We start from the raw sequence: 14,400 nt of genomic DNA on the forward strand, positions 1-14,400 counted from the left end.
AACGCTATGTTTGGCGTAAAAGCAACACAGCTGAACACACCATCCCCACTGTCAACCATGGAGGTGGCAGCATCATGGTTTGGGCCTGCTTTTCTTCAGCAGGGACAGGGAAGATGGTTAAAATTGATGGGAAGATGGATGGAGCCAAATACAGGACCATTCTGGAAGAAAACCTGATGGAGTCTGCAAAAGACCTGAGACTGGGACGGAGATTTGTCTTCCAACAAGACAATGATCCAAAACATAAAGCAAAATCTACAATGGAATGGTTCAAAAATAAACATATCCAGGTGTTAGAATGGCCAAGTCAAAGTCCAGACCTGAATCCAATCGAGAATCTGTGGAAAGAACTGAAAACTGCTGTTCACAAATGCTCTCCATCCAACCTCACTGAGCTCAAGCTGTTTTGCAAGGAGGAATGGGAAAAAAATTCGGTCTCTCGATGTGCAAAACTGATAGAGACATACCCCAAGCGACTTACAGCTGTAATCGCAGCAAAAGGTGGCGCTACAAAGTATTAATTTAAGGGGGCTGAATAATTTTGCACGCCCAATTTTCCAGTTTTTGATTTGTTAAAAAAGTTTGAAATATCCAATAAATGTCGTTCCACTTCATGATTGTGTCCCACTTGTTGTTGATTCTTCACAAAAAAATACAGTTTTATATCTTTATGTTTGAAGCCTGAAATGTGGCAAAAGGTCGCAAAGTTCAAGCGGGCCGAATACTTTCGCAAGGCACTGTACATAAAGATATATGAATGAGTGATGGTACAGAGCGGCATAGGCAAGATGCAGTAGATGGTATCGAGTACAGTATATACATATGAGATGAGTATGTAAACAAAGTGGCATAGTTTAAAGTGGCTAGTGATACATGTATTACATAAAGATGCAGTAGATGATATAGAGTACAGTATATACATATGAGATAAATAATGTAGGGTAAGAACGAGCTCCATCGCTGTGCTAGATGGAGGTTTTAAAGTTTAGATGAAGGTAATCCTCTTCATTTGAGCCATAGAGCTTAGAATAAGGATTGGAAGAGATAGGCATTTTGGGACAGGCTTTGTTCTAGGGTTTTCTTTAGGTTATTGCACCCCAGTATCAGAACGTATCTATGCTCAACTCCTTTTGCCCATGCAGTGACTCTAGTAGTATGGTGTACATTTCAGGACAGGGATGCGTAACTCCAGTCCTCGGCGGCCTGATTAGTGTCACACTTTTGCCCCAGCTACTAATACAACTGACTCCAATAATCAATTAATCATGATCTTTAGCTTAGAATGCAATGAGTTTAATCAGCTGTGTTTGCTAGGGATGGGGAAAATGTGTGTCACCACTCCGGCCCGTGAGGACTGGAATTGACCATCCCTGTTTTACATCTCATGGATGTCTTAAAATGGACAATGTTCAGCAGTGATACTCAGTGAGGCCTCACGTCATAGCCGCTGTTGCGGATCCCTCTTCTAGACCTCTCCCTGAGGACCAGCAGGTCCATCTCCGTCTCCACGGGGCCAGGGCTGCTGGCAGCCAGGGACTGACGGCTCCAGTAGGCTGGCTCTCTGGATGGGGGATGCCTGAAATAGGGATATCATAGTTGCCATCGTCATGACATTCTCCATCATAATCCTCATCATCCTCATCAGTAAAAATGGCCCTGCTCTGCAGCATAGGTTTGCACCATCACAGGAATATTTCAGACATTTCAAATGTGTATTTCAAATCAAATCAGAGTTGATTGGTCGCGTACACAGATTTTCAGATGTTTCCAACAGTGCACCAGTATCCACCAATACAATACACATCATCCAGAAAAATACTAAAATAAGTTACAGTTGGAAGTCGGAAGTTTACATACACTTGGGTTGGAGTCATTAAAACTCATTTTTCAACCACTCCACAAATTTCTTGTTAACAAACTGTAGTTTTGGCAAGTCGGTTAGGACATCTACTTTGTGCATGACACAAGTCATTTTTCCAACAAATGTTTACAGACAGATTATTCCACTTATAATTCACTGTATCACAATTCCAGTGGGTCAGAAGTTTACATACACTATGACTGTGACTTTAAACATCTTGAAAATTTCCAGAAAATTATGTCATAGCTTTATAAGCCTCTGATAGGCTAATTGACATAATTTGAGTCAATTGGAGGTGTACCTGTGGATGTATTTCAAGGCCTACCTTCAAACTCTGTGCATTTTTGCTTGGCATCATGGAAAAATCTAAATAAATCAGCTAAGACCTCCACAAGTCTGGTTCATCCTTGGGAGCCATTTCCAAACACATGAATGTACCACATTCATCTGTACAAACAATAGTACGCAAGTATAAACACCATGGGACCACGCAGCCGCCATACCGCTGAGGAAGGAGACACATTCTGTCCCCAAGAGATGAGCGTACTTTGGTGCAAAAAGTGCAAATCAATCCCAGAACAACAGCAAAGGATCTTGTGAAGATGCTGAAGGAAACAGTAAAGAAGTATCTATAGCCACAGTAAAACAAGTCGTATATCGACATAACCTGAAAGGCTTCTCAGCAAGGAAGAACCCACTGCTCCAAAACCGCCATTAAAAAGACAGAATACGGTTTACAACTGCACGTGGGGACAAGATTGTACTTTTTGGAGAAATGTCCTCTGGTCTGATGAAACAAAAATAGAACTGTTTGGCAATAATGACCATCGTTATGTTTGGAGGAAAAAGGGGGAGGCTTGCAAGCCAAAGAACACCATCCCAACAGTGAATCACGGGGGTGGCAGCATCATGTTGTGTGGGTGCTTTGCTGCAGGAGGGACTGCTGCACTTCACAAAATAAATGGCATCATGATGTAGGAAAATGATGTGGATATATTGAAGCAACATCTCAAGACATCAGTCAGGAAGTTAAAGCTTGGTCGCAAATGGGTCTTCCAAATGGACAATGACCCTAAGCAAAGTTGTGGCAAAATGGCTCAAGGACAACAAAGTCAAGGTATTGGAGGGGCCATCACAAAGCCCTGACCTCAATCCATTTGAACATTTGTGGGCAGAACTGAAAAAGCGTGTGCGAGCAAGGAGGCCTACAAACCTGACTCAGTTACACTAGCTCTGTCAGGAGGAATGGGTCAAAATTCACCCCACTTATTGTGGGAAGCTTGTGGAAGGCTACCCGAAACATTTGACCCAAGTTAAACAATTTAAAGGCAATGCTACCAAATACTACCAAAAACTTCTGACCCACTAGGAATGTGAGGAAAGAAATAAAATCTGAAATAAATTACTCTCGCTACTATTATTCTGACATTTCACATTCTTAAAATATAGTGGTGATCCTAACTGACCTAAAACAGGGATTTTTTTACTATAATTAAATGTCAGGAATTGTGGAAAAACTGAGTTTAAATGTATATGGCTAAAGTGTATGTAAACTTCCGACTTCAACTGTACATAGGATGAGCCTGGACTAGAATACAGTATATACGCTGTACATATAAAGTGGGTGAAACAGTGCGTAAACATTAGTAAAGTGACTAGTGTTCAATACATAAGTTATTATATGATTGTAAACAAACTTGATGCTTGGCATCCCCCTGCAAGAGATTTTGTCACATTAACGATGTCCCAGTGCTGCAGTCACCGGTACATGTAGGCATTCTGAAAAGTCACTTTTATACCAGTGGATCTGTTTACGTTGAACACCCACTGAACACCCACTGAACATCAGCTGAACACCAGCTGAACACCCACTAAACACCCACTAAACACCCACTGAACACCCACTGAACACCCACTGAACACCCACTCAAACATGAAAGCAATTCTTCCTGTATAGCGTACTGTATGTCTCTTGGCATATTACATAATGTGGATGCAAAAAGAGGCATTTCTCTGTCTGCTCCCCCACCTCCTGATGTGGCATCCTGCATAGGATGCCCTCTTCTCCTCAGCAGTCATTGGCTCCTTGGCATTCTCATGCCTGCTGTGCCTCTCTCTGGGGTTGAATGGGTGGATGCCATTGTCTGTAACAGGGAAATCACAGTAGCCTTTTCTGTTGGCTTTCTGCCGTTGTTTGTTCCTGTAGTGTTCGATGTCGGACTTCTGCTTGAGCCCCACATTTGCCTGTAGACGAAGTAATTTGTATTACATTAGTATTGATTCTAGTTTGACATTACTTGGTATTTGAAGTAAACGTGGTGAGGTATCTACTGAGGTCCCTCTTCTCTATAAAGAAACAATCGGTTCCAAATCCATTCCTACTTCCCATTGGCCCAAACCCTTAGATGTCTGCAGAAATATAGTTCCACTTCTACACTGCTTTTACAATACACATCCAGAACATTCATCTTTAGAATCTTCATCTGGCAGACACAATGTAACCAGCAGGCTGGGGGTGGTGTCTCACCTCCCCATTGAGGACGACTGAGTCCTGGCTGTGACTGGAGGAGGATGGGTAGGAGTAGGTGGGCTGGGCCGCCATTGGCTTGATGGTGATGAGTCGCAGTGAGCCAGTGTGGTCCTCATAGGGATCTGCTGGGATGAGAGGACATTGCTAATTAGCATAGCGCTAGCTAGCCCAGCTATGACTGATACTGCTGTGAGCACTTCACTGACGTCATATGGCGGTTGGCTACAGTGGGGTTCATGGTGTACTCGTCTCTCATCAGCACCAATCAAACAGAGCAGATGTTGTCCTAGGTTAACTGCTTCAGTGCTCAGATCACTCTGTATATACTGTAGACGTGGGGAAAGTATTAATGTATGAAAACTAGAAAATATAGGAGATGGCTTATACCCAAGGGAAAGTAAATGGCATTCTAAATGTACGTCTAAGGTCTTGAGAGGGAAATAATACAATCACTCATTTTCTATTTCCCCTGAGGAATTTGCCGTTATAATACGTTAATATGTAAACTACGTTATAATACGTTAATATGTAAACTACGTTATAATACGTTAATATGTAAACTATGTTATAATACGTTAATATGCAAACTACGTTATAATACGTTAATATGTCAACTACGTTATAATACGTTAATATGTAAACTACGTTATAATACGTTAATATGTAAACTACGTTATAATACGTTAATATGTAAACTACGTTATAATACGTTAATATGTAAACTACGTTATAATACGTTAATATGTAAACTACGTTATAATACGTTAATATGTAAACTACGTTATAATACGTTAATATGTAAACTACGTTATAATACGTTAATATGTAAACTACGTTATAATACGTTAATATGTAAACTACGTTATAATACGTTAATATGTAAACTACGTTATAATACGTTAATATGTAAACTACGTTATAATACGTTAATATGTAAACTACGTTATAATACGTTAATATGTAAACTACGTTATAATACGTTACTATATAAACTACGTTATAATACGTTACTATGTAAACTACGTTATAATACGTTAATATGTAAACTACGTTATAATACGTTAATATATAAACTACGTTATAATACGTTAATATGCAAACTACGTTATAATACGTTAATATGTATACTACGTTATAATACGTTAATATGTAAACTACGTTATAATACGTTAATATGCAAACTACGTTATAATACGTTAATATGTAAACTACGTTATAATACGTTAATATGTAAACTACGTTATAATACGTTAATATGTAAACTACGTTATAATACGTTAATATGTAAACTACGTTATAATACGTTAATATGTAAACTACGTTATAATATGTTAATATGTAAACTACGTTATAATACGTTAATATGTAAACTACGTTATAATACGTTAATATGTATACTACGTTATAATACGTTAATATGTAAACTACGTTATAATACGTTAATATGTAAACTACGTTATAATACGTTAATATGTAAACTACGTTATAATACGTTAATATGTAAACTACGTTATAATACGTTAATATGTAAACTACGTTATAATACGTTAATATGTAAACTACGTTATAATACGTTAATATGTAAACTACGTTATAATACGTTAATATGTAAACTACGTTATAATACGTTAATATGTAAACTACGTTATAATACGTTAATATGTAAACTACGTTATAATACGTTAATATGCAAACTACGTTATAATACGTTAATATGTAAACTACGTTATAATACGTTAATATGTAAACTACGTTATAATACGTTAATATGTAAACTACGTTATAATACGTTAATATGTAAACTACGTTATAATACGTTAATATGTAAACTACGTTATAATACGTTAATATGTAAACTACGTTATAATACGTTAATATGTAAACTACGTTATAATACGTTAATATGTAAACTACGTTATAATACGTTAATATGTAAACTACGTTATAATACGTTAATATGTAAACTACGTTATAATACGTTAATATGTAAACTACGTTATAATACGTTAATATGTAAACTACGTTATAATACGTTAATATGTAAACTACGTTATAATACGTTAATATGTAAACTACGTTATAATACGTTAATATGTAAACTACGTTATAATACGTTAATATGTAAACTACGTTATAATACGTTAATATGTATACTACGTTATAATACGTTAATATGTATACTACGTTATAATACGTTAATATGTAAACTACGTTATAATACGTTAATATGTATACTACGTTATAATACGTTAATATGTAAACTACGTTATAATACATCTCACCAGTAAAATGTTGGGTAACCATTGCTAGACGGTTGAAAATGAAAGCTTTCTAGATGCCACAGTAACAATATTGACTGGACATCGTCTCAACATAATTTCTGAAGTTGAGACGCTTACTGTAATGCAGTGTGTAATCTAACCTTGAGATATTAAGGCATATCAAACATCATAGACAACTTCCAAATAACAATGGAAACATTGTGTAAAAATGCAATTCTACCAGACTGTCACCTTTCATTTGATGCATCCAGTTAGGTAAATATCTGAAGTTCAAGAACAATGAGGACTTTCAGTGGCTGCCACTGCATCATCCTTTTATCATTCATCAGACCCTTCCTCACATCCCCACTCACACTGCCTGAGTGTTACAGCTACTGCAGTTAGATAGGAGGGAAATAGAAAGATGCTTGTGTGTGTGTATGTGTATGTGTGTTTCCATGGTGCATACTGTGTGTTTGTGCATCCCTGCATATACAGTAAGTGCTTATTTTAATTTACAATTCATTAGTTCTCTCTAATGGCCGTATGGTGTATCAAGCCTGTGTGAGGACACAATATTGTGGTGGGCAGCAGTAGGGACAAGCAGCAGTAGCCGGAGTATGGCCTCTCAGCAGTACAGTAGCCGGAGTATGGCCTCTCTCCTCTCTCTCACCGTTCCTCTTGTGTAGTAGATCCTCCTTGGCGCTGTTCTGTACCGCAGGCCTCCGTACCATCGAGCTCTTGCCCGTGTTGAGTTTCCCGGATTCATTGCTTGTAACTGAGCCGTCCTCGCTTGGCAACCTGCCGCAGGTAACCATAGCAACAGAGGCAGGCAGTGGTAAGCTTTGTGCATACAGTATTATCCAAGGGTAATGCTGCTATCACACAGCCCCCTGGCCAGTTCTAACCTGTGAGATCTGACTGCAGTATGTGACAGACAGGGTTGATAGGTTACTTAGTAAACATAATCCATTGAAGTTACCATAGTTACCTGCCCAAAATGTGTAATCAGTAACAACTTTTGGATTTAACCAAACTCAGTAATGTTACTTTTAGATTACAGCATTAGAAGACAACAAAAATAATCCTTTAAACACATTTGGTGCTTCATCATAGTGGTTTCAGACTCGATCAGGTGGAACAAAATTACTGCCACCTTTTTTCAATGATGAATTGAATGTCATTGAAAAAACAGAAAAGGTGTCATGTCTTTTTTCGCAAACATAATCATCTAGTTTTTCAAAAGTATCTGTAATCTGATTGCAATATTTTTTCATGGTAACGCATCTGATTACAGTTCGTTTTTTTGCAATGGGATTACATATAACATGTCACTGTTCAACCCTGGTGACAGAGACACCGATAAAGGCTGTGTTCTATCTAAAGCTATGCTTCACAACAAGGCCACAGGCTGGAACAGTGGGAGATACTATCTTAATGTCAAACTACCCTCGCCTGGTATCTTTTCAGGTGTAACCAACAGACTGACACCAGTGACTAACACAGGAGCCTGATGTTATGTCAGATAAGACAGCTAGGAACACACACACCCATTATGTCAGCTCATATCGACATTGCTCTTCAGAATGTTTGTATCAGATTATTCTTAATCCCTCATGGACAGACTACTTAAACATAATCGGGCATCTGACCAAATACGTGATTTTAGTTATGGGTTAAACAAGATTAGATTATTCTAAGGGTGTAATGCATTCAGAAATACTAAATGGAATCAGCATTCGCAATCATGAGGCTTCTATAATGAGGTACAGTTCTACTCCTGTGATTCATGGTCAGACAGAGAGAGGGAAGAGAGAGAGAGGGAGAGGGAGGGGGAGAGAGAGAGAACAGATTGAGGATGCATGTATTCCTGTCAACCTGAGCCCAGAGGAACACTGAATCAAACATGGCCCTGGAAGGATCTCTCCAGGCTATGTAGCTCACTCACTCCATGTTCAGTGTTCAGCCTCTATTCACTTTACACCACTATGTCTCTCTCCATGCCCAGTGTTCAGCCTCTATTCACTTTACACCACTATGTCTCTCTCCATGCCCAGTGTTCAGCCTCTATTCACTTTACACCACTGTGTCTCTCCATGCCCAGTGTTCAGCCTCTATTCACTTTACACCACTATGTCTCTCTCCATGCCCAGTGTTCAGCCTCTATTCACTTTACACCACTATGTCTCTCTCCATGCCCAGTGTTCAGCCTCTATTCACTTTACACCACTGTGTCTCTCCATGCCCAGTGTTCAGCCTCTATTCACTTTACACCACTATGTCTCTCTCCATGCCCAGTGTTCAGCCTCTATTCACTTTACACCACTATGTCTCTCTCCATGCCCAGTGTTCAGCCTCTATTCACTTTACACCACCATGTGTGTTTACCGCCTGCTTGTTTTACCAATTATTATTCTCAGCAGCTTTTCAAAGGCGTTTTATGCTTTAATCATCACACTGCACAGCTGTGTGTTTTGTAGCCTTTTGAAGCCTTGCTAATCCCAGTCTGAATGAGCCCTGCGGTCCATCCAAAGAGTGACTGGAATAGCAGCCGCTGCAGCAGACCTGGGTTCACATAATATTTAAAATAATACTTTATTGGTGTTTGATTGAGCTTGATTGGGTTTAAAAGGACCAATAGAATAGTTTAAAAACTGCCCCCCCCCCCCCCCCCCCCAAATCTGGTACTCCAGGAAGGCTAGAGCAAATACTCAAAGCATTGGAGATATTTCCAATGCTATTTGAACCCAGGTCTACACTGCAGTGCCTTCAAAACCCAATGATCATTGTAGCAGACTCGTGTCACACCTCCAGCTTGGCAGCAGTAAATATTTTAAAAACGTGGTGGGTCTAAATCAGCCGAAGATAGGGGAGATCTACTACATTTGACAGCTTTAAGACAATGACTGATGTCTTGGGCTGGGTCAATAAACAAAAAAATCAAGGCTTTGGTGGTCTGTAAATGTCTCTGTGTTAAAATTAGAATTTTAATGCGTGGGAAATTCAAAGAAAAGATGGCTCAAAACAGCAGCAAAAGCTTGGCTTTGTCTTCTAGACTAGAGGAAAGACAGCAGGCTCTATCCGTTTTGTGGCACGGCAATAACACATTCATGACTCATGTTTTGTAACAACATTTTAGCTTTCTATTGCCTTAACTGAGTGATAGACGGCTACGAATCGGGCAATTGGCAACACCCAGGCAAACTGTAAGCCAGTCAACATGAGCAGATTTAAGCAGATTCTATGCAATCTGTCCAAGACTGTAATACTTATTGTGAATTTTCCTTGACTTAAAGTATTGGCACAAACAAATCCAAATGTGGTCTGGTAATCTATAGTAAACAGGGATCAATCTTCATAGAGATCCTATAATTCGGTTTCCATTTCAATCGGCGTTCTTCTTACCCTTTGTGGATGATGTCAGCAGAAGGGGGTCTTTTAGAAGCGGCCCCATCCTGGTGCACCTTCCTGTCCAATGACAATGGGGCATCTCTCACCGGGAGGCCCAGGACCAGCGTCTCCTTGGTAACAGAGATGGTCTCCTCACCTTGCTGATGGCCCATATGCTTCTTGGCATAGTCAAATCCCTGCACAGGCTGGGGTAGAGAAGGTTAGGGAAGGGTTTACGATGATATATGGTAAAGTAAAGGAGTGCTTTAAGAGAATGACATTTCATTTACAGACAAAGTAAACGAGCAGTCGGCTCAGTGAGCTCTGTTTTTTCTCAGTCAGCAAGTAAAGACAGAATGGGATTCTACTAAATGTTAAACAAAACGTCTAATGGCACCTTTAAGTTCAGATGTATTGGAGGAAAGACATGGAAAATGTAATTGGTTTATGATTTATATTTTTGTTAATGTCTGCAGGGTCTAGGCAGTTTCTTTGTATAACCAAATTACTCTAATTTCATGAAGCCTCTCAGGTGCAGGCATTCTTTTTGGAAAACGAAATACATAAATACATTATATTCAATGTATTTCTACTTGAGTGCATGTGTGGATAAGAAGGGAAAATATAACTGCACACAGCTTTAATAATTAAAGAGTCTCAGTGCCATCAAGTGTATTATGACACATAGTTGCAGCACACAGCTAAATAGGAGAGAAATTGATACACTGTACCAGGCAGATGAACCTTAAAGGCTGAGCTCAACACAGATATTTTTCACTGGCAAGAGGCAGGCCTCTCTGTCCACTTGATTCCGTTGACTTTCTAAATGGTCACCTTTCATCTGCCCAGTCTGATAAAGACATGGAGTTGGTCCAAGACTCTGCACAAGGCTACTCTGTGATTGTAACGGTTTTCTTGGTGAGAAGGAGAGTCGGACCAAAATGCAGCGTGTCGATTGCGATTCATGTTTAATGAAAAAAAAACACACTAAACACAAACACTACAAAAACAATAAACGTAACGAAAACCTAAACAGCCTATCTGGTGAAAACACATAGACAGGAACAATCACCCACCAACACACAGTGAAACCCAGGCTACCTAAATATGGTTCCCAATCAGAGACAATGACGAACACCTGCCTCTGACTGAGAACCATATCAGGCTGAACATAGAAATAGACAAACAAGACATGAAACATAGAATGCCCACTCAGATCACACCCTGACCAATCAAAACATAGAAAATACAAAGTAAACTATGGTCAGGGCGTGACAGTACCCCCCCCCCAAGGTGCGGACTCCGGCCGCAAAACCTGAACCTATAGGGGAGGGTCTGGGTGGGCATCTGTCCGCGGTGGCGGCTCTGGCGCTGGACGTGGACCCCACTCCATGACAGTTTTAATCCCCCTCCTAAATGTCCCTAAATAGGTTACCCACCACAATGATAACATGGGACAGAGGGACAGCTCGGGACAGAGGTAACTCGGGACAGATGGGTAGCTCAGCCCTGAGAGGAAGCTCAGCACTGAGAAGAAGCTCAGCACTGAGAGGAAGCTCAGGCAGGTGGTTGGATCCGGCAGATCCTGGCTGGCTGGCGGTTCTGGAAGATCCTGGCTGACTGGCGGATCCAGGAGAATCTGGACGACTGGCAGATCTGGGAGAATCTGGCCGACTGGCAGATCTGGAAGAGTCTGGTCGACTGGCAGATCTGGAAGAGTCTGGTCGACTGGCAGATCTGGAAGAGTCTGGTCGACTGGCAGATCTGGAAGAGTCTGGACGACTGGCAGATCTGGAAGAGTCTGGACGACTGGCAGATCTGGAAGAGTCTGGACGACTGGCAGATCTGGAAGAGTCTGGACGACTGGCAGATCTGGAAGAGTCTGGACGACTGGCAGATCTGGAAGAGTCTGGACGACTGGCAGATCTGGAAGAGTCTGGACGACGGGCAGATCTGGAAGAGTCTGGACGACGGGCAGATCTGGAAGAGTCTGGTCGACTGGCAGATCTGGAAGAGTCTGGTCGACTGGCAGATCTGGAAGAGTCTGGACGACTGGCAGATCTGGAAGAGTCTGGACGACTGGCAGATCTGGAAGAGACTGGTCGACACAGACTGGCTGCTCTGGCTGCTCCATGCTGACTGACAGCTCTGGCTGCTCCATGCTGGCAGACTGCTCTGGCTGCTCCATGATGACTGGTAGCTCTGGCTGCTCCATGCTGACTGGCTGCTCCATGCTGACTGGCAACTCTGGCTGCTCCATGCTGACTGACTGCTCCATGCTGACTGGCAGCTCTGGCTGCTCCATGCTGACTGGCTGCTCTGGCTGCTCCATGCTGACTGGCTGCTCCATGCTGACTGGCTGCTCCATGCTGACTGGCTGCTCCATGCTGACTGGCGGCCCTGGCTGCTCCATGCTGACTGGCGGCCCTGGCTGCTCCATGCTGACTGGCGGCCCTGGCTGCTCCATGCTAACTGGCAGCTCTGGCGGCTCCTTGCAGACTGGCAGCTCTGGCGGCTCCTTGCAGACTGGCAGCTCTGGCGGCTCCTTGCAGACTGGCAGCTTTGGCGGCATCCTGCAGACTGGCAGCTCTGGCGGCTCCTTGCAGACTGGCAGCTCCATGCAGACTGGCAGCTCTATGCAGACTGGCAGCTCTATGCAGACTGGCAGCTCCTTGCTAACTGGCAGCTCTAAGCTAACTGGCAGCTCTAAGCTAACTGGCAGCTCTATGCTAACTGGCAGCTCTATGCTAACTGGCAGCTCTATGCTAACTGGCAGCTCTATGCTAACTGGCAGTTCTGAACAGGCGGGAGACTCCGGCAGCGCTGTAGAGAAGGCAGGCTCTAACAGCGCTAAACAGGCGGGAGACTCCGACAGCGCTGAAGAGAAAGGAGGCTCTGGCAGCGCTGGACAGGCAAGGCGCACTGTAGGCCTGATGCGTGGTGCTGGCACTGGTGGTACTGGGCCGAGGACACGCACAGGAAGCCTGGTGCGGGGAGCTGCTACCGGAGGGCTGGGGTGTGGAGGTGGTACTGGAAAAACCGGACCGTGCAGGCGCACTGGAGCTCTTGAGCACCGAGCCTGCCCAACCTTACCTGGTTGAATGCTCACGGTCGCCCTGCCAGTGCGGCGAGGTGGAATAGCCCGCACTGGACTATGCAGGCGAACCGGAGAAACCGAGCGCAAGGCTGGTGCCATGTAAACCGGCCCAAGGAGACGCACTGGGGACCAGCTGCGTAGAGCCGGCTTCATGGCATTAGGCTCGACGCTCAATCTAGCCCGGCCGACACGCGGAGCTGGAATATACCGCACCGGGCTATGCACCCGCACTGAAGACACCGTGCGCACCACTGCATAACACGGTGCCTGTCCGGTCTCTCTAGCCCCCCGGTAAGCACAGGGAGTCTGCCCAGGTCTCCTACCTGGCGTAGCCATACTCCCTGTTAGCCCCCCCCCAAGAAATTTTTGGGGCTGCCTCTCGGGCTTCCTTGCCAGCCGTGTTCCCTCATATCGCCGGCTCCTCTCTCCGGCTGCCTCTGCTCTCCTAAGTGCCTCCACCTGTTCCCATGGGAGGCGATCTCTTCCAGCCAGTATCTCCTCCCAAGTGTAACAGCCCTTGCCATCTAAAACGTCCTCCCATGTCCATTCCTCTTTACGCTGCTGTTGCTGCCTGTTGACACGCTGCTTGGTCCGTTGGTGGTGGGTGATTCTGTAACGGTTTTCTTCTATCTCCTCCTCTGATGAAGAGGTAGAACAAGGATCGGACCAAAATGCAGCGTGTCGATTGCGATTCATGTTTAATGAAAAAAAACACACTAAACACAAACACTACAAAAACAATAAACGTAACGAAAACCTAAACAGCCTATCTGGTGAAAACACATAGACAGGAACAATCACCCACCAACACACAGTGAAACCCAGGCTACCTAAATATGGTTCCCAATCAGAGACAATGACGAACACCTGCCTCTGACTGAGAACCATATCAGGCTGAACATAGAAATAGACAAACAAGACATGAAACATAGAATGCCCACTCAGATCACACCCTGACCAATCAAAACATAGAAAATACAAAGTAAACTATGGTCAGGGCGTGACAGTGATGGATTTGACAAAGGGGCGATTCCACACCAGAAGGAGCGGAAAATATTTTTTGTATCTTAGATTGTTCTGGCAATTCTCACATAGAAACTTAATTGGAAAAAATGATAAAGAAAATCATGAGAAAGTGGTCATTTTAGGCTCTTTTCAGACCTACTGTTCTAGGGTGGTGCCTTCTGTAAGACCCTATGATCTGTGAACCGTAAATGATACAGACAACATCTTGGTGCCATTTATATTATTATACTCCTTA

General features: G+C 42.7%; 1 protein-coding gene across 4 annotated transcripts in view; it reads right to left on the reverse strand.

Moving 5' to 3' along the window:
• kiaa1549la (KIAA1549-like a) overlaps positions 1-14,400 on the reverse strand; it is a 52,798-nt gene that overhangs the window by 15,174 nt on the left and 23,224 nt on the right. For 3 of the 4 annotated variants that reach the window (XM_036958314.1, XM_021575642.2, XM_021575622.2), the window contains 5 exons: positions 10,058-10,248; positions 7,326-7,453; positions 4,389-4,516; positions 3,891-4,105; positions 1,438-1,576 (listed from right to left, as the gene is read on the reverse strand). In XM_036958314.1, the coding sequence (XP_036814209.1) occupies positions 1,438-1,576; positions 3,891-4,105; positions 4,389-4,516; positions 7,326-7,453; positions 10,058-10,248 (801 nt within the window). The remainder of the gene's footprint in view (positions 1-1,437; positions 1,577-3,890; positions 4,106-4,388; positions 4,517-7,325; positions 7,454-10,057; positions 10,249-14,400) is intronic. The other variant, XM_021575632.2, reaches the window with a different exon arrangement.

Source organism: Oncorhynchus mykiss, chromosome 2 (genome assembly GCF_013265735.2).
Source record: "Oncorhynchus mykiss isolate Arlee chromosome 2, USDA_OmykA_1.1, whole genome shotgun sequence".
NCBI lineage: Eukaryota > Metazoa > Chordata > Actinopteri > Salmoniformes > Salmonidae > Oncorhynchus > Oncorhynchus mykiss.